This window comes from Pteronotus mesoamericanus, unplaced genomic scaffold (assembly GCF_021234165.1).
Source record: "Pteronotus mesoamericanus isolate MK-2021 breed Mesoamerican mustached bat unplaced genomic scaffold, CSHL_Meso_final contig_68, whole genome shotgun sequence".
Lineage (NCBI taxonomy): Eukaryota > Metazoa > Chordata > Mammalia > Chiroptera > Mormoopidae > Pteronotus > Pteronotus mesoamericanus.
The window spans coordinates 23,763,578-23,789,492 of NW_026555234.1; the positions used below are offsets into that span (position 1 = coordinate 23,763,578).

At 41.4% G+C, this 25,915-nt stretch overlaps 1 protein-coding gene across 3 annotated transcripts in view; it reads left to right on the forward strand.

Moving 5' to 3' along the window:
• Positions 1-25,595, forward strand: part of FAM114A1 (family with sequence similarity 114 member A1) — a 56,057-nt gene extending 30,462 nt beyond the window's left edge. For all 3 annotated transcript variants that reach the window (XM_054582045.1, XM_054582046.1, XM_054582047.1), the window contains 8 exons: positions 3,248-3,400; positions 9,354-9,477; positions 13,218-13,309; positions 15,017-15,178; positions 16,058-16,197; positions 18,531-18,603; positions 20,877-20,930; positions 22,656-25,595. In XM_054582045.1, the coding sequence (XP_054438020.1) occupies positions 3,248-3,400; positions 9,354-9,477; positions 13,218-13,309; positions 15,017-15,178; positions 16,058-16,197; positions 18,531-18,603; positions 20,877-20,930; positions 22,656-22,757 (900 nt within the window). In that variant the 3' untranslated portion in view covers positions 22,758-25,595. The remainder of the gene's footprint in view (positions 1-3,247; positions 3,401-9,353; positions 9,478-13,217; positions 13,310-15,016; positions 15,179-16,057; positions 16,198-18,530; positions 18,604-20,876; positions 20,931-22,655) is intronic.
• The last annotated feature ends 320 nt before the right edge of the window (positions 25,596-25,915 follow it).

Sequence of the window (25,915 nt, forward strand, 5' to 3'; positions counted from 1 at the left end):
GTGGGTGTGAGGGGCAAGTTAAGTATTAAATCAGGTTGTGAATGGGGGGCTCATGGAGCTAGATGATGACATTTGAGTGGATACTTATAGGAGATGAAAGGCTTGACCATGCAGAAATCTAAGTAAAGCACATTCCAGTCAGAAGGAAAGGCCCTGGGGCAGGAGTACCTGGTATAAACAAAAACCAACAAGGATGCTGTGTGGTGGGAGAAGCGTGAGCCAGGATGACAGTAGTTGAAGGAAGGCCGGAATGGTAATGGGGAGCAGTCAATGGCAGATCTTGGAGAGCATTTGTAAGGACCTTGGGCTGTACTGTTAGTGAAATGGGGGAGCCAATGCAGCATTTTGGAAACGAGTGACAAATCTGATTCTGAAAGGATCCCTGGAGTTACTGTGTTGAAAATAGACTGGTTAGGGAAGAGAGTCAAGGGCAGGGAGACCAGTTAGAATACATATCAGTCTAAGTCCTCCCACAAATAGATGCCAAGATGGGCTTAAACGTGCAAGGATTTCATTAGAGAAAATGCCTGTGTGAGAGAAAATTGAGGGCTGGGTACTCAAGAAGGCTGGGAGAGCCATCAGACCAAGATACAAGTCTGGGCCCAGTGAAGGGGAGAGGGAGAGACATTTGCTGATTTTGCAGCAAACTGGGTGGGAGCACCCTAGACTGCTGTGCCATCGAAGGAAGGTTTGGCAAAGCCGGGGGCAGTCCTTCAGCCACAGTCCCCTGACAAAGGAGTTCCCATCTCCCGGGATCAGGTCTGCCTTGGAGTTCCTGCCACACTGAGACAGGAGGGGAGAGGCATGGCTGGAATGTGCTTGGTGCAAGTGGGGGATGGGTTCCAAAGCGCAGCATCTGGGGCCCTTGGTCATTTACACTCCAGGGTCTCAGCCTCTCCAGGAGGCAACTGCACTGATTCAAACAGGAGGAGGCGGCAGCTCGGAGCAGGGTGGAGCCGTGCAGGTGGACTGGAGTGCTGATTCTGGGCGTGGTTCCAAGGCCCATCCTGACTTCCTGAGGGGCCGAATGTGGGGTGTGAGATAAAAGGAGGGGCAAGGATGGCTCCAGGGCGTCCGTCCTGAGCAACTGGAAGGATGAAGCTGCCACTAGCTGAGACAGGGAAGTCCCTTAGGTTTTGCCTAATCCACACTATATCACCATAGGGATCAGAAGTGCTCATCATGCAGGACCTAAATTCCTTGCGTGTTCTATCCCGGTGAAACACTCTGAGGAGCATTTCTCAGGCCCCACCCCAGAATCACTCCTTGCTCTTTAAGCCCATTTCCTTTGCTTTTCCAGGGGGAAAATAGACCCAACATGCTGGATAAAGTCCGTTCTTCTTTAGGCAACTTGAATTTCACTCTCCTCTTTTTTTATTTTTTTTGGAGTGAATTCAAATCATTCCAGGTTGATGTTTCCCCTTTACCTTCCATTTCAGTCTTTCCCCCTCTAACCCCAAGTACAAATTTAGAGATGCAAGGTGGTGTAGGCAAAGGAAGCAATTCCAATGTCACTTGGTTATTTTATTTTACCACCACCAACCCAGTGAGATGAGTAGGAGGGGTGTGTGTGTACATGCCCTTGAGTTGGCTTGGACTCCTAGTGACCCTCTGCCTGAGGGATGTCCCCAGTGTCCTGTCCCCAGCAGCCCTGCTCAGCTCCTGCAGACTCCCGCCTATGGCTTCTTCCATGGAGTCAGTCCATCTCCTGTTTGGTCTTCCTCTTTTCCTGTTGTCTTCTGTTTTCCCAGCATTACCCTCTTTTCTAAAGAACCCTGCCTTCTTATGATGCGCCCAAAGTAAGACAGCTGCAGTTTTGTCATTTTGGGCTCCAGTGATGTTTCAGGCTTAATTTGCTCTAGAACTCACTTGTTCATCTTTCTGGTGGTCCATCTGTACAACTCTCTCCCGACACCATATTTCAAATGAATCAATTTTTTTCTCTCTTCGCCTTCTTCACGAGGTTTTACTCTGTTAAAAATTCCCAGTGGTTTGATGGGGTTGTTCTGAAAACTTTAAAATTCAGAGCTTGCACTTATTTAGTCTTAAAATACAAATAGGAGGCAGAATTCTGTCTGCGACCCTGTGGGTTATTGGCCAACAACCGCAAGACCTAAAATGGCTGATTGTTTTATTGGTGCGTAATAAAAAACAAAACCTGTTCTTCCATAATCTTCCCGTTGTGACCTTGTAGTGGCCAGTATATTTATGGTGCTCTTCACAGATATCAAAAAGCACTATAAACTTAATGCCCCAGTAAACTTGATGAGGAAGCAAATAAACAAGGCTTAGAATAAAAGAAAGTGAGTGCAGGAAACTGGGAGTGATGGTGGACTTGTGTTCATTTTGTTGTCTTTTTAGTTAATCAGCAAAACGTGGATAGCAACTCAGTTCATAGTCTTATTTCTCATGATCAATCTAAGAACGGATAAGCCTGCATTCTTATTTATATTATCTAGTAAGAAATACATTATGAGTTTATATTTTATTAATTTTTCATCAAAGATGTTTAATAACCACACACTCAAAAAAATTCTAAATATTGTAACTCAGATAAAATCAGGGCAGTTTATTTCTGCTGTGAAGTCTCCCTAGGTGCAGACATTGCAATTAATCCTGTCACAATAGATTAAACTTCTCTGGTGCACATAAATTTGCTCATTATAAAAAATGTGGACATTTTAGAGAATAAGAAAATTAATCACACACATGGAAAACACTTCAGTGGAAACCACTGTTGAGCTTTTGTTGTGCTTCTTTCCCTTTGTATTCCTGGGCATAGAGTTTTTGCTTTGTTTTGTTGTATCCATAATGAACATGTAAAGTTCCACAAATATTATGTAAAAATTGCCAGTAGAATCAATCAAAAGCATCGTTTTTTTAATAAGAAACTCCAAAATTACTAAAATTTGCTCTTACAAATACAAAGTCAGTGCTCATTGCCCCCTATGTCTTAGGCAGGAAATGGGGCTTTTGGGTATCATAGAGCATACAAATATTGTGTATTTCTTTCTCTCTTTTTTAAAATTTTATTTATTTATTTTTAGAGAGAGGAAGGGAAGAAGAAAGAGAGGGAGAGAAACATCAATGTGTGGTTGCATTTTGCGCACCCCGCACTGGGGACCTGGCTTGCAACCTAGGCATGCGCTCTCCGCTAGGAATTGAACCAGTGACCGTTTGGTTCTCAGGCTGGCGTTCAGTCCACTGAGCCACACCAGCCAGGGCCAAATATTGTGTATTTCTGCAGATGTTACGGGAGGCCAAGGAGAAGGAGAAGCAGAGACTGGCGCAGCAGCTCACAGCCGAGAGGACTGCACACTACGGTATGCTGTTTGACGAGTATCAAGGTTTGTCACACCTGGAAGCTCTGGAAATTCTATCCAATGAAAGTGAAAGCAAGGTATGTCTGCAATGACCATTTTAAATGACATCTGTGTCACCATGTTTTCTTAAACAGGAAAGAAACTAGAAAATCTGCCATTCGAACATCCCATTTTTAGAGCCTCGTTATACACTAAGGACACAACTGCTGTGCAGCCTGTCCTCCATATTATTTCCTCTCTCCTGTGCTGAGCTATCACTCCTCCCCATGCCCAGCGCCAGCAGAGGCATCGCTGCTTAGGGAACGTTGCCTGGCAGGCTCCTGGCCCTGCGCTTTTCTTCAGTGACATAGTACCCAGATCAGAGATGCCCTCCCAAGCCATTCTTCATTCCCACCCAGTGAAAACAAAGCAGCGGATGTCTCTTTCAGACTGTGGAGTTTTAACAGTGTTAGTATTATGGCTTATGTATTGTATTTAATCACCCATTTGTTAGGCTGCCTGAACTACAAAGGGCAGGATTAGCATCCTGGTGGTTACAGTTCTGTTTCGGAATGCCCCTGATCAGAAACCTGAGAAATTACCCAGCAGCCCTGCATGGTCACATCTCCCATGCTGTGATCCCAAGAAACAAAACACGAAGAGCAGAAATCAGCAGGGTTTGATGATATCTTTTTCAAAAGATCTGTGTGGTGTCTGTGTGTGTGTGTGTGTGTGTGTGTGTGTGTGTGTGTGTCTTAGCAAACACTCATAGTGGCACTTATATATGTCACTATTCTAAGCACATTAAACCTATCAAATCATTTAATTGTATATATGGCTCTTCAGGCTGACCATACTCTGGGGTATTTTTCCAGGGGAGGCTGCAGGGCAGTGCCCTCTGGATGTTCTGGGAGGGGCTGGGGCTACAAGGAGCCATGGGCCATTCACTGGGGAGAGGCAGGTGCTCAGACAAGAAGGTGAACTTGGAAGAGAACCTCAGAATGGAGAACGGATTTGGACTCTCTCTAGGCCTTCTCCTTTCGTGTTTAGACTTTGAGGATGTTGAGACATTCTTCATGGCCACTTAGGGGAAGATGACATCGGCCACGTAAGAGGCCACCAAGAACGAAACAAGGTAGAGACACACCTCCTCACTCCCCACCCACAAGATTATCAAGTTACAAGTTCTATCTGTGTCTGTTTCCTTTTTAGTTATCCATGGGCCATCAGTGACAGTCTTAGGGTTATACTGTTCTGTTTTGTTTTAAAATTTTATTTATTTTCAGAGAGAGGAGAAGGGAGGGAGAAACAGGGAGAGAAACATTGATGTACGAGAGAAACGTCAACTGGTTGCCTCTTGTTCACCTCCAAATGGGGACCTGGCACAACCCAGGCATGTGCCCTGTCAGGGAACCAAGCTTGTGACCTTTCGGCTCACAGGCCGGTGTTCAGTCCACTGAGCCACACCAGCCAGGGCTCAGGGTTATACTGTTAATTGATAATTTTTTAAAAGCAAAATCATGAGTCTTGTATAGATATAAAATAAACATGAATTAAGGAATTTATTTAGCTCATTAATTAAATGAAGAAACCAACCAGCTATTTATTATATCTGATTCAGAGGAAAAGCCAAAGAAGCACAAATTTATATGGAGTCATTATAAGCAATTCTGAAATGAATGTGCAGATAGATACAAACCTGGTTTTCCCAATGGAGGCTGTCAGTCCACCAGGCAAAATTCATTCACATGTCTATAGACTAGAACTGTTTTGCACTACGATCAGCTATCTACAATTCCCAGAGTTATAAAATTACTCCCACAGAGTCAGAATTTGATAATCTGGTGAGGTGTGCTTTAGAAAACGCATCGTTCCACTGAAGCACGGAGTTTTCTTTACAAAACCTGTGTTTCGGGTCAAATGTCATGTGATCAAATACATCTCAGTAGCTGTATGATTTTGGACCTGTCTTACCTCAGTCTCCTTATCCATTAAATGGGAATAATAATGAAAACCCGCTTCATAGGGCTATTAAAATAATTGAAATAACGTATGTGAAGTTAGTGACAGCATGCCTAATACATGCTGAGCACTCAGTAAATGTTAGCTGCTATTTTATATACATATATGTGCATATGCATCTATAATGTCAATGACATTTTATTTTTATATGCATTCTTATGTTATACACATTTGTTATTATTGATAAAAGCATTACAGGCGAGCATGACCCCTGGAAGCCATCACGGTGGTAGAGAGCTTTCACCCTGGCTGGTTCCTTCGCAGGTCTCAGTGCTGAAACAGCCCAGCTCCCTAGCAAGGAGCCCCAGGGGACTGGTGTTGATAGGAGGGAGGTTGGGTCCTTGGAGGGATGTGTTGCCCTCTGTTTGCACACTGCTTCCCTTTCCCAACCTAGAGATTTTTGAAGTTTTCATAGTAAGGAACGCAGAATTGTTTTCTTGCCTTAGTAATGGTATTTATGAGGGGCAGCAATAAACAGCCCTAAAAATGTCTGCGTCAAAACCATTAGTCAGGAGTCATCCTCACTCCTAACACAGTCCGGCGGGGGGCGGTGCCCGATCCGCAGGCAGCCTTCCTGCGCTGAGGGAGCCGGGAGCCAGGCTCTGCCCCTCTTCTGCCTCCACTAGACCCTTCCTAATGTCCATAGACCTCTGGCAAAAATACAAATGGAGACCTATACTGGGGTCATCAGATTTAACAAATAAAAATACAGGGTAACTAGTTAAATTTTAACTTTAGAAAAACAGTGACTACTTCTTTAGCATTAGTATGGTATGTGCAACATTTGGAACACACGTTTGTACTACAAAAATATTCATTGTTCATCCAGAATTCAAATGTAATTAAATGTCTTACATTTCATCTGGCAACTCTACACAAACCAAATACATAAAAGTAAAAGAACCTTTGGAAACGACTGCTGAAGAAAATATATTCTGTCATCCTACCTTGACAAGTATACTTTCATAATATCCTGGAAGGTCAGGTTCCCATTGAGAATTCTCAGACTCCTCAGATTTCCACACCCACCTCCTGCCAGCTCTCCTTCCTTTATCTCCAGTTGTTCCTCACCTCAGAGAGCCTCGCGAGCACATGTAAGGAGGACTGAGTGCAAGTTCCGCCCACACCCTGCAGACAACCAGCTCTTTGTCCTCCGCTGGGGCTAGGAGTGCTCGCTCTGGGAGACGGCCCCTTGTAAGGAGCACAGTCTGGGGAAGAGGTCCATTCAGGGCACAGCAGGGAACTTGGAGAGTTGCCTGGAGGAGGGTGGTGTGGAAGGGGGAGTACGGGCTCTAAGCAGGCGTCTCATTTTGGCCCTGCGGATTCCCCTGTGTCCAAGGCTGAAGTATTGGCTTTTACCATCACTGAATGTCTTCTTAATCCCGTCAGCATGAGGCGAGAAAGTATAGAGGGGACCGTCCCATTTTTTAAAAACCTCAACCCAGAAATAATTTCTATCTCCTCTGTTAACATTCCATTGGCTAATATGATATATTGTAAAATATAAAGACTTAACTAGCATTATTATCTACTAGATTGATTCTAGGATGACAGTTGACATGGTAATGTGGTGTAATCTATAAACCTTTAAGGAAAAACTAATCATTGTATTGCCATTATGCTCAATATTTAACAAAAATATTGGATTGGCCTTTTAGTTTTTTCCATAAAATAAAAGACACATTTTTCATTTTCACCAATAAGTTTATTGGTTTGGATACTTTGAGTATGTTAGCCATCTCTTGCTGTTGGCTTCTAGTGGGTAGAGGCCAGGGGTGCTTCTAAACACCTTCCAATGCATAAGGCAGCCCCACAGCAAAGAATTACTTGGCCAAAATGTCAATAGTACCAAGAAACTTCACAAACTTTTGGCATGTTCTGTCAGTCACAGAACCTTCTCCATACACTGCACAAATCTTTTTTGTGTGTTTCAGTTGTGTTTTTGCCTTTCTTGAAATAATAAAGCATAATACACTGAAAATGTTGCCTATTTTCTTCCACCTTCATATTAAAATGGCTGCACCAAAATTCACCATTTCTGATAAGTAATTTTTAGATGCACACTGATATGACAGCTGTCACAATACAATCTAAAAAAATTGTTTCTAATGAAGTTAAAGACAACTTACTAGAGACATCATACGGAAAAAACATAACGGACTTTTTGGCCAACGCAACAGTAAACAAGAATCTTCAAAATGGCACCCTACTCCCCCTTTCAGGGAAAAGATTTGTAAGGCAGGCTGTCTACCCTTGTGTTCCTGACAGAACTTAAGCACAGTGCCATTCATATAGTCAGCATTCCACAAATATTTATTGAGGAGTGTGTAATTATTTGTTTTTTATTATTGAAGCAAATAATGCACATTGCCTTGACATAACAGAACAAGCTAACTTAAGAGGAAGCAAAAAAGATGCTGTAGTAGCCAGATGCTGAGGAAGTCTTTTGCTTAAAAGAACCCTTTCCAGGGGATGCCCAAAGCAGAAAACCCCGCTGCAGTCACTCCTGGAGGACGGCTCCCCTCCGGAAGACACGGGAAAACAAAAATGTTCTGCGCGTGCATCTACATCGTCGCTCAGTGTTGTACTCGAGCACATTTATTCAGTTACTTTCTTTTTTACTCTTAGAGAACTGCTGCTGAGGAAATATATCTGAGGTATAGGAACATGGTGTGGGCCTATTTAGGACCCTGAGACCTAAACATGAGTGTGTGAGCTGAAATAAAGAGCCTGAAAAGGTCAGGACCAAGAGGGGGTCCGCAGCCGTTGGGCGGGGCGCATTTGCTTTCACCTGCTGAACTCAGCTAATGGGTTTTGAGCTGATGACTTGTACCCCGAGCTCTGGCGCTGGTTGCATTAGCGGCATTGAAAATGGTGCTCTGGCTTCCCAATGCCCTCTCTACCTCTCTCACTTATCCTAATGTGCGAATCTACTACTACAATGAATATTAAAGCATTCGAAAGGGCACGGTGCTTCCTCTGCTGAGGAAGTATTGGACCTGCAGAATGAAAAATTAAAAGCCTTACTATTCTACAGTCATACTTCACGTTTTATGTGGTTCTCCATGCACTTTGACCATCTCGGAAATTGAAATCAATCTTCAGACTCACAGAGCATGACTGGCCATCTGAACAAATAGTTTTTAAGTGTGTACAAAGGATCATTTCAAAAGAGGGTATCTGAAGACAGTGCACAGGGGAAACAGCAGTTCAGGGAGGGCAACAGAGCTCCCTGAGGTCTCCCTGCTCACCCCTGCGCCTCCCCAGGGGGGTGGACAGCTCCCTCCCTGGTGCCGCCACTGTCCCTCTACTCACAGCTGTCATGTCTTTATTGGTGAACAGAGGCCTCCCTCGTCTGGACTACAAAATGCCTAAGAAGAAAAATGTGTTTTGTGTGTTTTTACAACCCCACTGCAATAACCCACATCTAGCCAGTGTGTATATGTATATATATATATATGTCTGTGTGTGTGTGTATTTGCATGTGTATATATGTGCATATACATTTCTCAATCATCACTATAAGCACTTTTAAGTACATTATTTCATGTAACCTACAAATCTTCATTATAAGTAGATGCTGTTAGTCCCCATTTTACAGATAAAGAAGCTGAGGCATAGGAAGGTTAAATAAATCACCCAAAGTCTCATAGTTAGTATGTGAGCAGCTGGTATTTGAATGCAGGATTGACCCTGAAGTGCATTTGTGGCCACTGTCACAGAAGAGCTACCACCACCATTCACTTAGCACCTGCTGTGTGCACATGTACAGTGGACTTCATGTTCATTATCTCATTTACCACATGACGATCCCAGTGAAGTATGACTCTCACTTTAAAAATCTTTAAACTGTGGCCGAGGAAAGTTATGTAACTTACTCTAAGTTGCACAGTTAATAGGCAATCCAACCCAGCGTTACCTCCCACACCACGAATCACCTCGGTCCCAGGAGAGCTGGGGATGTCTGTATGTAAATGTTATTAAGGAGAAGAAAGAATGGCAGTTATGCTGACCTATTTCTTTTTTCAGGTTCAGTCATTTCTAGCATCATTAGAGGGAGAGAAGCTGGAACTCATAAAAAATGACCTAATTTCCATTAAAGACATCTTTGCGGCCAAAGAGTTAGAGAACGAAGAGAATCAAGAAGAGCAAGGTAAAGGAAAATAAGCTAATAGCAAGACAAACTGTTGGTATAATCCTTATAATGCTGCTATTCATAAGCAAATCCCTTTGAACAGGGTGGAATTATTTAACTCTCTGCTCCTCCTTCCCACTTCCAAAACACTTCATGTGCCTACTCCTGTCACAGGAGCTGGTCACATTGATCTATAATCCTTTTCCTCTGGGTGGGAACCCCTGATGGAGACATCTTTACTTCTCCGGTGTCCAGCTCAATCGCTGGCCCTTCACTGGCATGCAATGACTGGGTGTGGTCACGTGAACAAGGCGGGCCATGCACTAAGCGGGTCCTGATGACTACAATATTTGTCCCGATGTCTAATTCTTTTATCTGCCCATGGGAGCTGTTGGACGTGATTGATGTTGATGGTGCACTGGTCTTTCAATGGATTTCCTTTCCTCTTTTCCCCCTCTCTTTTAATTTATATGTGTAAGAGTTAGGATGTATTTGTGAGTGGCCTATGCTCCACATAAAAATCACCGCTCATACAAAGGCACACAGCACACTAGGGCGTAATGTGCCAGGCTGTCCATCAGCGAGCTGAGCCAGGTGCACTCTCCCGATAACCCTCCAGCCAGACAACAACGTGACCCCAAGCACACTGGGACCTATTTTGTGAGAAGCAAGGCTTCTTTGAGAAGGGGAAGAATGACCTCAAAGGTAGACCTGCTGAATGATTAAGCTGTCCATCTGGAAACGGAGTATAGTAAAACATTTGCTACATATCTTGACAGTGATTTCTTACTCATATCATCACCAAGCACTACAACCACAGTGTCCATGTAAGTTATGCTGAAAGGTCAAGCAGCCGTGGACATGACGGAGCTTTCTTCTGGGCCCATGTGAAAGGGCTCATCTGAAACACTTTCACCATTGACATATCATGCAGCCTTGAACAAGTGAGGTAACCTTTCTGAGATCCAGTCTCTCACCTATAAAATGGTGACAATGATACATATGTTCAAGGGTTATTGTGAGGATCAAAATTAGGTAATATACATAAAAACATATATTAGAGTGCCTGGCACACAGAACCACTCAAAAATGTTAGCTGCGATTATTATTTAAAGTGCTCACACAACGCCAGGAAAATAGTAAAGGTGAAATAAGCGGTAGCTGTTCTTTCTGGTTGCCGTTGTTATCACCCACACACAGAGCAGTGATAACGTGCATCTGTTCCGTCAGGCTGCGGGAGCGCTTTGTGTCCAGGTGCGCTACAGACCTTTAATCAGAGCTTGAACACAAGCACTCCCGATGCTTCTTCCTTGATGCTCAGGGCAAAGTTATTCTAAGCATTTGCAAACTGTGATTTAAATACCATCTCCCACTTTAGTCCCACGTACTGACCTTATGTGCCTTCAGTTTAATGAGCTTTATGCTCATTGCATCAAAATAGAAGAATCAATTATACTAGAGCATAGAAAGAGGCCAATATCAAATAGACTGTTGGAGAATTATGTTGTTGAGCATCTATATGTTTCTCCAAAGTCACGAAGGATGACAGCCTTGTCTCTGTGTTAATAATGAAGGAACTAAGACGCTGGCTGTTAAAGGTCATGGAGCTAGTGTTCTGGACTCAGGATGCAATAATATAGATGCCTATCTTCCAGATTAACAATCACTGTAAAGAACCGGGCTATTTCTCTTCAGTTTCTTGATGCCTGAGGTAGACCAGGATCCTATTAGGGATTCATTCAGAAAGGATTAAAAGAGGATCCCAAATTACCCATAACATCAAAGAGATTTTGTTGCCAGTGCACGTTAAGGCAGTATGTGGTGCCAGCTAGTGCTACTTCTGGGAGAGGAAACCTGGTCCAATACTGTTAAATAGAAAACAATGTGTTCCAGTCTCTGTGTACAGCTTCAGTAAATTGAGACTGTTTTTTAATATGACAAAAAATATTGAAGTCCTAAATAGCATGCTTAAGAAATGGTAGATCTGTCTCTTCTTTAAGTGACAGAATCCTGTAATCTCTCTTAGTATATCCATTTTCCCAAAGGGGATCTCCAGATTTTCAAACCACTATTAGTTTTAATTAATTAAATAAAGAAATGTTATTCAAATGCTTACAGAAGAACCAGGAGTAAAGAACAGGGTCGCCTCTGTTATCCAGGGTTGTCCCAGGATTAATCAATTCAATTATGATGGAGTGTTACAACTTGTCGGTGGGGGTGAACCGACAAACCAGGGGTGAAACTTGAGAAGAAACTAGAACATTGTCATCAAATTTTTTCTTGTAAGCACTTACATTCCTAAGAGCTTCCTCACACCTAAATAATGTATTCAATGGTCTCCAAAAATGTAATAAACTGTCATTCTTAGATAAATTGAATCTCAGGCTCCCTTGCATTTAATAATGTTAACTAATGATTTACATGTTTGTCTTTCCAGCAGAGTGTAATTTTGTCACACTGCCATGGTCTCTAATTTGGTTTACTGCTGTTGTAAAGAAATTTTAAAAGGTTATTTCCTAGTTTTATTGCCTTGGTGAAGGTCTTCTCTCCTTATGCACAGGCCGAGAATTGTAATAATAGGTATCCTTTGTTGCAATATATTTCATCATCTGTTTTTGTCTACTTCCATTTTTCTTAGATTTTTTTCTAAAATATTTCGCAGAAGCTGTTGGTGTATTTTCCTGTTTTATAGAGTAAATAAACATTTAAAAGCTGGGGCTGCACAAAGTACTTGGTTCCTTAGTGTTGATTACTCTTCCATATTTTTAATCTCTTTATGTTATATCCTTGTAGCATTTAACAATATACTTACGTAAAACTTTAGTATTTAAAAAATGCTTCCGCATTTGTTATATTATTCGGTCCTTGCAACACTGCTGAAGAGGCAAGGGGTGGCTTTTATTATGCTACATGGGCAGAGGAGGTTCGGAAGCTACACAACTCCGTGACTGGTCCCATGTCACAGATCCATTAAATGCTGGAGCTGGGGTACGCACACCTGCCAAGCCTCCATGCAGGCTCTTTCTGCCCTGTGACACTGCCTCCTACAGAATGAGAAGGCCCAGGCAGTCTAGGAATGAGACCTTGTCGATGCTCAGATGCACCCCTGCCCCTCTTACACTGATGATCTAGAGAGGATGAGACCAGGACCTCAGCCAAGCAGAGAGAGACTCTCAGCTTTTGATGAAATCTCTCTCCCCACTTCTCTCCCTCCCACCCACTCCCAAGTCTCCCTTTGTGTGTGGGCCTCATGCCATCTCATTCTCGAAGGCTCAGTCCAGACACCGCCTCCTCCATTGAGGCTAATGGCTTCCTCAATGCTGTGGCTCTGTGGACAGGAAAGGGTGCCCTGGCTGTTGTCCGAGTTGCAGTGCTAGGCATTACAATACTCTAAGTCATAATACAGTGTGTCCCAGGTCACTCAGACCTGAGAAAGGCATTCGTTTGTTCATACAGTCATTCTTTCAGCAAATAGCTGCTGACCACCTATAGCTGCAAATGAGGCAGGTAAGTCCCTCCCTATCCTCACGTTGCCTCCAGGCCAACCTGGGGCCCCCCAGCCAGTGCTATAAGCAGTAGACCCTGCACCCAGCAGTCCCCACCCAGCAGCCACATGCTGCCTTTGTGCAGTGTCCTGAGTGGGCCAAGCTCACCCTTGCCTGTCAGCTGGAGGGTAGGCTCTAGGTTGGGGGAGCTGCCACATTCTGAAAGATGAAAAATAAATCATGCTTCTTACTTCTGTCATTTTCTCTTTCCAGGCTCAGAAGAAAAGGGAGGGGAGTTTGCTAGCATGCTTACGGAGCTTCTCTTTGAATTACATGTTGCGGCCACGCCTGACAAACTCAATAAGGTCAGCACCATCTGAGTCGGAGTTTTTGTCTTTTAGAAGAAGGTCTGTTATAAAATTCCAGGGATCCACCTGAAATGGAAAAACCCCAAATGGCATAGGGGTGGAGGGAAGTCTGTGGTCAGTAATTGAGATTCGAGGAGGCTGCATAATGAGATGTGAGGGTAGAGAACAGGCTAGACTGTGTCATGAGACCTGTGTTTTAGTTGCAACTTCAGTAGTAATTACCTTATGACCTTGAACAAGTAACTTCTCCTGAAAATAGAATTTTAGGTCAGAGCAGTGGCTATCTTTAGCATAGAGGGGAGAAGCACCAAGGGGCTTTTTCCAATTCCACCTCCCGCCCCCACTGAAGTGACAGGCCAGAGCTAGGCAGAGAGAAGCACGCCAGCCAGGTCAACCCCATGTCCCCTCCCACCTGGAATTCTGGGGCTACATGGTGTCTAAGAACGTCCCAGCTGCAACCATCTGGGCTCCTCTAATAGCACCACAGTAGGTTTTGCAAGTTAGTGCAAGGTCTTGCTGCTGGAGTTTCTTAATGAGGACACTAACTATTAATTATGTAAAACTATGCATTTGTCCTATTCTCTCTCTTTTTGCCCTCCCTTTCTTCTCTTTAGCGAGCAGTAGTTGGCCCTCATTTATCAAGGTGGGTGAGGAAAGGCAGCATGAGGCAGCGGGGAGGAAAGATGAGTAATTTCTTTATCTCTGATAGAGGTCACTGATTCTGGCAGGTCAGTGACCTGAACACAATGGGAAATTGCCTCGTTCATCTCCGGGCAGCACCTGCCACCGCTCGGGGAGTGTGTGTGCTCTCCCCCGTTTACTTACATAGTCAGGTACACCTTGGTCCCTCCATGGGGGCGCACCAGGGATAGTGTTGTTCGATTCTGTCTCCCCAAATCTTCTTACCATTAACTTACCATTCAACACTCTGGCATATTGAACCTTTGACGTGTAAACTTTAAGATGAGAAGTCTAGCATAAAGTCATATACAACTTTCACTTGAGCAAACAGCTTAAACGAGAATGACAAAAGCTCCCTTTCTAAATTCAGGGAGAAGCAGACAGGGAGGGTGGTTTCTGCTTGTCCAGTTTAGCCATCATTTTCAGGCACTCCTGTGAAATTAAACCGGTCACAGAGCAGCACCTGGTCTTTACAACAGCCCTTCTCTCCTCCCCCGTGAGCTAGGGAGACCCAGCACGGCGAGAGCAGATCAGAGCCATTGCTCATCTCCCCAGGGTGATGTATTATTAGGTTCATGAAACACTGAGGGCTTCATGAGACATAGCGGATGAGGAAATCAGCTTTAGCAAGGACCCTGGCTACATCTCTAACCTATATATTAAAAAAAGTACTGTGATTCTTTTACGGTTGGTCATGAAAAGTGAAAAATATACTATCACTCTTTCAAGGTGACTGTCATTTATTTTCTTATCTGAGTACCATTTTAGAGTGTTTTTTAAAAAAATCCTCTAGCCTTGAACAGTTCTCTCTGTACTTTGTATTCTGTCCCCTTCTCCTACTTCATGGTCATCCGAAAGCAAGGGGTTTGTAAGGAGCTTATGGAATTGCCCCGTAAGTTCTTTAAATACACAGAGAGCCAGCCTCGACAGTTGAGGGCAACTTGATCCTAGTCTAGAGATTGGAATTTCTTAGTCTCCATATTTGCACAATAAATGTCTTGCTTTGGCTGGGGTCCTCCACAGGCCATGAAAAAAGCTCATGACTGGGTGGAAGATGATCAAACCATCGCGCCGGTAGATGTGGCAGAAGAGTCAGAGGAGAAAACTAAGACGGAAGAAAAGGAAGAGAAACCTGAAAACCCCGAAGAAGACAGAAAGGAAGACAGGAGAACTCAGGCAGTGGAGGTAAATTTATTTTAGATTGCCCACCTAAAGAGCAGTAATATTATGTTAATTTTATTAGCAGCCTAATTTTAAGTGAGGGAAAGCTATTTCATTTTTATTATAGAAATATGAGTATTAATATAATAAACACTAAAATTTCTCCATGCCGAGATAATTTGTGACTTAGCATAGGTATGGTAGCTTTTCTCCATAGCTCTACAACTGTAATTTAAAGTGGAAAAAAAAAAAAACCCAGATCTTTAACAGCATAGTTGATTTACCTTCAGGGTGAAATTTCATCTTGTATGCAAATTTGAAACTATAACATGTCTTTATGCCTAATAATTAATGAGCTAATTGAAGCGTTTTTTTCCCCCCAAAAATTTATTGCTACAGTTTTTATTCTTCAGTTTAATAAATATATATGTGCATAATTTATATCCTCCCTATGTTCAAAACTCAGTTTGCGATAACTTCATCTTACATTGGATTTTAATTTTAGAGAAAGTAATTTTTAAAGTTAGTTCATGTTGAGAAAAATGCCCCTTGAGGCCTATTCATTCAACTCACACACCTTCTTGAGCACCTGCCTGTTGTGTGCCCAGCATTGCCCTGGGAACTAGGGACATAGCTGTGACTAAGGCTTGCCATGTCCCATTGTATGGCAGTGTTTCTACTTAGAAGTCTTAGACATGCCCATGAATCTTTGGGTAAACATTTTCAGGTCATATTTGGGTTCTTTTTAAAAGAATTATATATATATATATATATGTATATGTAGTTTTATATATGTATTTATATGTGTGTGTGTGTATAAATAGAAAGTATTTTCATATCACAGGGTTTTTTTTAAGCATCTGCTCAGTGAATAACTTCCTTACTTGCGTTTGCTCATTTCAGGAAGTATACATGCTGTCCATTGAAAGTCTGGCAGAAGTCACAGCACGCTGTATCGAGCAGCTTCATAAAGTAGCAGAATTAATTCTTCATGGACAAGAAGAGGAAAAACCAGCTCAGGACCAAGCAAAAGTGCTGATAAAGTAAATGCTATTTTAAACTCTTATTTTTCCAATTTTACATACATATGCCATTCAAATACACACACACAGGCTACTAAAGATTCAGTTTTCAAGCCAACTAATTTCAGTGTTTATGGTCATCTTAAGGAACAAGGACTGTCTTAAGAAATGAACAATGGTAGTAAGAATAATAGTAGTTAACTAGACATTGAACTGTTTATGATGAGGTTTCAGGGAAGACACCCTAAATCATTCAGAGCTAAGCAAGTTTGTTTTAATAGATACAAGTCTTGGAAGTACAGACATTTGAGGGTAATTACATTTTCAACATACCACACAAATGTTGAAAGGAAACCTTAATGCGACCTCTCAGCAAGCTTCACAAAAATATGCAAACACACCCCCACTGTACTTGAGGACTTATACCAGCTCTAAATATTCTGAATTCTGTCAACGGTAGTCTCTAAAGTGAGCCAGTTCACTGTAGATTGCCTGTATGTATATATGTGCTGTCATATGTTATGTTCTTCAGTAAACAGAAGTTATTATTAGTCTATCTAGTGAAATAAAAATGTGTATATGTAACTTTACATACATGAAAATAGTTGGTATGGAGTTCATTAAAGTAGTTGGCATGGAGTGGAAAAATGAGCCATTAGCTTTTGTACACATGACTGTGTGTTGCGGTGTAGATAATTAGCACAGGTCCAAATATCATCTCATTATCATACAGACACAGGAGCCAAAATAAGAGCCTCCTAAAAATATGTGGGTGCATACACACATATATCAGCTCACTCATTTACTTCACTAGCTAATTAGTCTTTGCTTATTACTATACTTCGCATTGTAGGTTAGGGAGGAAATTTTTATTGGAAGGACCTTCCAAAAAGTCAGTATTAGTGGCATTTTTCCTCACTTGTAAGGATGTGTCACCTAGTCTAGACTTTCATATCTAAACATGTAAAAATGACAGATATTATAAGAACTGTACACTCCTACCTTTAATATATCTAGAAAAGAATATTGTTCACTTCAATGCATAGAAGGAAGAGAAAAAGGCAAAATAAGAAGTTTAAAATATTGATGAAAACACCTAAGTACTATTTTAGACTTGCTGCACTGACTTGAAAGAGGAGGGCGGAAGTTCCAACATGGGTATGGATAGCAGGACCTTGCTCTTAGCTTCCTTCTGATTCCCAGGCCTGATCATCCCATCCTTAGCAAGCTGCACGGCAAAGGATAATCAAGCCTCACATTCGTCCATATAGCAAGTGCCTCTCCACCCACATGCCTCAGAACATAGACAGAATGGCTCTGGGCCGTCTCCTAGCTTTACTCCTGACCCTGTCTGCAGAGAAATTTTGGGTGGATGGATGGATGGATGGATGGATGAATATTGCTCAATAAACCTGAATACACAGCTTAGACACAGCTTTGGGACTCTGATTTCCCAAAACAAAGCTTACTTCTACTTACTGCACTGGATCTTTTCTTAACTTGGAGTTACTATTTTTCTAATAGCATTTTAATCACTATTCATAGAAGTCATATGTATTATTTTTAAAAATCAAACAATTACCCACGTTGTTAGGTAATTAGGTTGTTTTCCGTTTTTGTCATTGTAATGTAACACATTGCTTTAGTGAAATACTTGTGTCCATCTTGCATTATTTTTGGGGGGTGAAGTCTTAGAAGTGGAATGACTGGAATAAACTTGGAGTTTTGATATATCTTAAAAACATATTCTACGGGATCTTTATCTTCAGACATCTAATAAAAACAATCAAGGTGTCAAGAGAGACCTGAGTTTGAATCCTAACTCTGTCACTTACTACTGTATGCCCTAAGCAAGTTATTGGTACTTAACCTTCTTAAATGTCAGTTTCTTCATCTATAAATTGGGAATAATAATGTTACCCATAAGGTAACTATCAGGATTAAATGTGATTATTTATTCCAAAGTACTTAACATAGCACCTCACAGAATGTTCATTATTATTTGAAAATGATCAAAAAGATGGAGAAAAGCCACTTGGCAAGAATCTTAATCCCTCTACATGTGGAGCTCAAGACTGTTATGTAGTCTTCTGCATGAGGTTTTGATTCTAAAAAGAGGTAGGCTGAATCAGAGGGTTATTCTTCATTTAAGGATGCAGAGAAAACTGGGATTAGATTAAACTGTACTTGTGAATCATGGAAGATTACTGAGAAAAACATTCCTACAGAGCGTCTTCAAACTCGTGTGCCATTCTCTTAAGTGGAATACGATATTAATATCAGTAATTGTCTTGATCATTACATTATTTTACTTCATTGAAAATCCCTAAACCATTTTTTTTTCTAAATTTCAGATTAACTACTGCAATGTGCAATGAAGTAGCTTCCTTATCAAAGAAGTTTACAAATACCTTAACCACTGTTGGGGTAAGATTATAATGCTGATTCTTTTTTCATCTTTTTAGGAGAGATGGGGCTCTGAGGGGCTCTGCGGACAAGTGGAGGACTCAGGGCCCCCTTTGGTAGCTTCACAGAACAGAAGCTCTGCCAGGACATTTGCTAAAACTAGGCGCAGAGCCCCTTCTCTAAGGACAGGCAGGCAGCTCAGGCTCTCCGCTGACTGGGGCTTAGCCCCGACGCCGCCATCTTGGGCTCCTGAGACGTTGGGTGGGTTTTCAGACAGCTCCAGGTAATAGTGACAGTATTGCTTTCCATTCCTTTTAACATGTGGTATTCCAGCACAGAGCATCTCAAACTTGAATGCGCAAGCACATCACTCAGAGGTCTTGTTAAAATGCAGATTCTGATTCCATAGGTCCGGCATGAGGACTGAGATCCTGCATTTCTAACAAGCTCCCACATGGCAGCAATGTTTCTGACCCACAGCCTACATTTTGAGTAGCAAAGCTCCGCACACGGGTGTTGTACTTGAGCTTTTATGTGTGTGTACATACATGTGACCCTTGAACAACATAGGTTTGAACTGCTCAGGGTCCACTTATATGTGGGGTTTTTTCAATAAATACTGTAAATGTATCTTCCTTATGATTTTCTTAATGACATTTCCTTTTCTCTGGCTTATCCTGTTGTAAGAATATAGTATATAATACATACAACATAAAAAATATGTGTTAATTGACTGTTTATGTAATCAGTAACGCTTCCTGTCAACAGTAGGCTATTAGTAGTTAAGTTTTCAGGTCCTCAGGTTACCCACAGATTTCTAACTGTGCGGGGGCTCAGGCCTAACCCCCATGCTGTTCAAAGGTCAACTGTATATATGCACACGTGCGCAAATGTTTGCATGCACAAAATCAGAAACACACAAGTTATTATTTTGGAGAAAGAAAAAGCTAAGTCTAAGCAGAGCTCACTGAGATGCCTCTCACCACAACAATCCTCCTCATCTTGTGCTGCAATGAATTGTTTACATCAAGTCATTGTTTTTGTTCTCCAAAACAGCCATTATTCATAACTTGAAGTTAATGAGTGTATATTGCTCTCCAGACTCTATTAAAATTGCTTGTACATCTCATTGATTCTGAAAACCAATGTCATTTTATTGCCCTTATTTTGATTATATTTTAGAGGTTTATTGATAATCAAATAAACATGAAAGCAGATACCATAATGGATTTTCTGGCTACTTACTAAAATGACTGGGCTTTTAAAGATCTTTTTTTTTCACCAAAACTTCACTATGGTTCCCCCAGTAGAGTAATATCAGTAAAAGTGAGCTGTACTGGGGAGATATATTTCATTTACATATTGTACTTTCATTTACCATAAAGTCTTCTGGGTACAGTAAGGAAAACCATCTACTAAGATTGCCTTCTCTCTTTCCCGTCCCTTTAATTATTTACTGTCTAAGAATAGATTGAACACTTCAGATAGAGAAGACTGTTGATGGATAGACCAATAGTGGAGATAATAATGATGCTACTGATAATAGCTCTCATTTTTTGAACACCTACCTTATATCAGGCTTATATGTAAATATTTTGAAAACTGGAATCTGCAAACCTGTTTGCAAGTTATATTTAAGATTGTTTTAATTTTGCCACCAATGTGAAAGACATACCGTGTAACCAAATACCCATGTTTTGCATTTAAATGAAGAAGGGGGAAAAAAGACTAATGAACAGGCCTGAAACTAAGTTAGGCAACTAAAATACTGAACTCATCCCCAGGGTTTAAGGGGGCTTCCCCTAAAAGACAAAGAAACAACTTCAGTCATCTAGATAAATATTTTAGTGCAATATGTTTAAAAATCAAAATGAATACCCCACGATTTTCAGTAAAGATGGGTTCCAACCCTGCACCGCTCCAACTCAGCCTCCCTCCACTGACCCTAAGCCCAAGACCCACTGCAAGTCTTCAATAGTTAAAAAGGTCTGAGTTTTAATTTCTAGCTAGTGACCTTAAGCAAGTTACTCAACCTTCCTGACTGCTGTTTTTTTCATCTTTAAATTAGGGTTATCATGGTACCTACCTACCTACCTACCTCCTAGGATTTCTGTCAAAATTAAATGAGATCATCTAGGGAAAGCAGCAAATATGAAGCCTGGTCTAGAGTATTCTTTCCAGTTATCCTCTCCTTCCTAAGGGATCCCTCAACAAAGTCAGTGTATGACATTTCATGTGGCAAGCTGTGTAGTATGAGCACCTAATCTGTCAATTTCATCCTTTTGATCCCACAGAGCGACAAGAAGGCCGAGGTCCTTAACCCCATGATCAATAGTGTATTGTTAGAGGTAAGTGGCCCCAGGGAGAAAGTGCTTCTGAATCAAAGCAAATGTTAGAGCTACATTTTTTCCCCCTGGGCAGCAATTGTTACTGCAATTCTAAGTCATATCATCACCAGTCTTTTGTATTTTTTTTAGTACATTTGTGAAGCTCAACCAGCTGTAAACCCTCGGGTGAAGCAACAATACGTAATTTTCCAAAATTCCTGATGATAAAGAGAAACGCAAAGCTTGCATGCTATTCCTGTCGCTGTTTTCTCTGGCAGAAGCAGATTTCTGCTGCCAAGTTAGGCACCAGATTTGATGCTGCAATTTTCCTAAATATGGGCACTTCCCTTCATTCACAATAATCATTGGTTTATTTAGTGGGATCTAAGCTCCAGACTGGCAGAATGACAAGTAGACTGCTGACCCTCTGCCTGTTCAGTGACCAGCGGCACCATCCTCTGCAACCATTCACTAAGGCCTGTCCACTCCCCAGGACTTGGTAGCATAGGTAGGAGGCTGCCCTGGCAGCTTGATGTCTTTGCCAGAAACGGTGATGTAAGAGAGAAGAAACGGTGATGTAAGAGAGGCTCAGGAACATTCTTGAGTCATAAGGCACTGTGTTCTACCTATGGTTGGTGGGGGAGAGCCTTCCATTAGGGGCTACAGAATTAGAAACAGACACATCTATAGCCACAGGGCATCCAGCCGAAGCTGTAAGGGGCTAACAAGTTACGTTTAAACATGGGCCATGCATATACAGCAGTTGTTGCAGTCTGAAGTAGGTGTCAGTTGCAAAATTTGGAAATTACAGAACTTCAGGTAACAGAGGGCTACTTATTATAAATATAGCAGCATTTTTAGGAGTCATGCCTCACTGTTAAGGAAAACTATCGAGGTACCACAAAAAAAGTAACAAGGCGGTGGCACCAGCTGTTATTGTATAAGACACAGCCACATAGAGAATAGAGTCAACCAGAAAGGACAAGACATGTAGGGGCAGGTTCTGGGGGAACAGACACAGTTTAGAGGTAACCCAAGCAATCAGAGGCAGAATATGGAACAAGAAAATCTCCCCCTTGGCCACCCGGAAGGCATTAGCAGATTAATTTACCATGTCGGTCATGGAGAAGATGAGGTCAAATATTTATTCATTCTCCCAGTGGAACTCTCTCACGTTTTAGTTACCTGAAACTTGAAATGGCCTCTCCGCCTAAGGCCATATGCTAAAGTGCCACAGAACCTTCCCGGCAACATCAAATACCCAAACCAAGGGTATTTGCTCACGGGAGGATGCTAGTGTTCAAGGTTTGCCATGAATAATTGCACAATATTTCCTGAGAGCTTTATGCAGACCATTCTTACTTATTCACCTATAAGTTAGGGCAAACTAGAGCCCTCTTCATACTGTACTTTTGTGTTATTTCAAGACAGTGCGGTTGATCTGGGAAGGGAATGGTTAAGATTGGACATACTGGGTCGTGAATAAGCATTGGTGTGCCCTCAGAGTTTATGGAAATGGCGTGCCTCGTTTTGAGTGAATTCTTCTCTCTGTTAGCGTAGATCATTAAGAGCTGGACACACTCCATCCCAAGGAGTGTGTTTACATTTGCTTTATGCACCAACATTACAAGAAAAATACTAAAAAATGTTGTGGGGCTTGATGAGAGGGAACATTATCAAGTTGGAAGAATTGTCAGGGTTGAACTATGAAAACACCCCTTGGACCACATTTTTCTCCCCTCTCAGGGCTGCAATAGCACGACATACATCCAGGATGCTTTCCAGCTGCTGCTGCCTGTTCTGCAGGTTTCCCATCTCCAGACCAGTTGCTCAGAAGCACAGCCGTGACCTGGCCGGACTGCATCCAGTCAGAGGCAACAGCAGGCCACGTCCCTTTGATATGTTTATCATTGAAGGTGATGTTTTCTACCCATCTGGCCACAGACACCCATTTGAGGACACTACAAGCAATTTTGCACAGACAGTATTGAGAATGCAAGCTTAAAGAGACTATCACTTCTCTTAATGTATATGGTTATTTTTTACAAATAATTGTGTTTTTCTTGATGTTAATTTAAACATACACAGCTTTGTATTGATAATTTTCTTTAATCTGAAATTCATCACAAATACTCACTGCCGTTTTCCTGGTCAAGCATGCTATATTTAGAAATTCATGGGCAGACCTTAAACTTTTTTTAATCCTTTAAATTTCCACTTTCAAATTTTCTATTTGTATAATATTACTTTAAATCAACTCTTACACTGAACTTAGTTTTGTTACGTAAATGTCATGGACAAAGATAACACTACTTATAGATGTAGTTAAAAGGGAACATAAGTATCTCTTTAGAGCCATTCCTTCTTGAAACAAGCATTTATTGAGTTCCTATTGTATGCTCACAGTAGAGGAACATGATCTTACCCCAATAAAGACAGACATCCTGAGAGAGGGTTTATAATTATTCTTAAACTGTGTTAAAAGACTAATAGATTTTCTAAACCTTAAAAATTTTGAAGAAAAAGGTAAATTTATGGTTTTAAAAGTGTTCTACCCTTCAAGTTAATTGTATTTTTTCACTCTTTCTGAATTTTTTTATCCCAAACTTTGTATATGGAGTAAAAATATATATGAAAGGTGGTACTACCAAGTATTTAGTTTAAAATTGACTTCTTATGACCATAAATACATGATAGCATAATTATAAATCTTGGATGTATTCAAGTAGAAAATGAAAGGGATTTGAACACAGTAGACCCCTAGGACTGCATTTTTAAATCTACCATAGTTGAGTCAGGCTGTTTTATGAATACGCAGATCTTACTCGCCAGTAGTAAATACTGTCATTGCTCTTGAGGGGCAGAAAATGCTGATGTGTGGGTTGACTGACTGGTCTATTGGTCCGTGAGAGGCTGCAGAGAAGAGCCTGCAGCCAGGAGAGGCATTGCCGGTGGGCACTTGTCTTCCTGAACTCCATACGCGGTTCTGGGAGGGGCGCTGTGTCACGCTTCTACTTCAGACGTCCCTACAGGCACTGTCAGGGTGTCTTGCCCAGTGGCTTTCTCCAGGGCAAATAAAGCCTATACGTTCCCAAGTGTGGAAAATCCCTCCTTTGCATTTGCTTTCATTCCCCTGACAGAGCAGACTGCCTTTGTTCCATACAGGCATTTCATTTGTCTATGTTTTGTATTTCATTTGTGTATCTCCTGAAACGGCCAAATAGAAAACATCAAAACAATTTATTTACAACCTGGGAAAACACTATTCAAGGAACCAATTAAAGATGACTTTTTTTTTTTACTTGCTTTTTGATTGCCTGAAATAGGCCTGTTATTAAATCTAGAAAACAATTAGCTAATGAAAATATTGTTCTACCTCTTTATAAATTTTAGACTTTTTATGTATGGAGCAGAGAGGAAAGGACTTTTACAATTTCTTCACATCAGATTTTTTAGCATCAGACAGATTTATAGACATTCACTGGAAATGTAAAAGAAACAAATCATTTCAAAGAAGCTAGATTCCCAGAATTAGACTTTAAGCCTAACTGCATCCATTTAGTGCATAGGAAAATTTTATTCATAAAGTAAAATAGAAACCTGTAGAAGAATAAGAGAGATAATTATTCTTTTAGAAGTGGGTGACATCATTTACGTTGCATTTTCATGTCTTTTAATAGAATATTGAAAGTTGCGAGGTGAAGATAGAAGCTGAGAGATGATTCCCGGAGCCTAGCTTCATGGTCTGTGAACTATATTATTTAAAAGAGAACACTCAGTCACTATATATCCACCCTCCAGGATTGCTCTCTTTCAATACTGTTTTCTACCATCACTTTAAATAATTGCTTCTTCGCTTTGCTTTAAAAGCTGGCAAAGCACAGGATCCCAATCTGGGCAAAATGTCAATCAGTTTGCTGAATGAATGATTTAGCAGGCTTACTTTGAAAGCTTTCTATTCCTTCAATAATCCTGTACATAAATTGGGTTCATTTCACTCTGTGCAATTACCCTGAACAAGCGTGCCAGATTTTTCTTACATCAAGTGCAAAATGAATTCCAGTCTAAATAATGAATGTAGTTCTGTGCCTGTGCCTTATTAAATAAAAAGCATCAAAAGCCTATTTCGAATTCGAACCAAAACATCCAAGGAAAATTCCTTTGGGTTATTGATACACACACTGCTAACCGGCAACATTGAGTTCCAGATCTGAAAGTAGGGGCCCAGTTTTCAATATCTTCTCCGCCTAAGAGCAGATGCCTCTCTTTTCTCTGGGTCTCACACTGGGCTGCACATCAGGTTAAATGAGTGGTGTGAGGAGCCCGGGGCAGTGGCAGGACTGAGCTGTTCCTTCTCCCAACTAAGGAACCATTGGCCTCAGTAGCAGAGCTCACAGGGCATGAAAGAAGCCCCAGCCTTGGACAGCCTGAAGGAAAGTGCTGAGTACAGGGTAGTTGTCTGAGTCCAGAAATGAGAGCATTTCTGTCTTTGTAGGAGTCAGCTGCCCCAGGTGCTCGCATGTCTGGAAAGTCACCTTCTACAGGGCCGCCACGCTCGCTCGCTCAAGCTGGAAACAAAAGCAGACAGGTTGCAATCACAGTCATTCCAGAAGTCCAAAACATACTGAGTCTTAGGGAAGTAATTTGGCAAAAAAGTGAAATATACTTATTTCTCTTCTTCCCTAAACATATATATGTGTACACAGATTATGTACACATATTTATGTATGTATGTATGTATGTGGAACAGGTGGGGTGGATCATAGTACATGACTTCAATCTGTGTTTAATTTTATAAAAGCAATTATTCCTCAGGGTCAAGGTAATTTCTGTAATGCAAAAATTGCCCTTTGATCTTCTTCTCAAGTGTGCCCTACATTTTTACATTCAGATCCAGCTCCAACTTGGTTTCTTAAATCTTGTGTTTATAAAGGCACATCAGAAGAAATCATACTGAAAATTCATTTTAGAACTGCAGTTTTGCCTGGCTTTTAGTTGATTAGAAT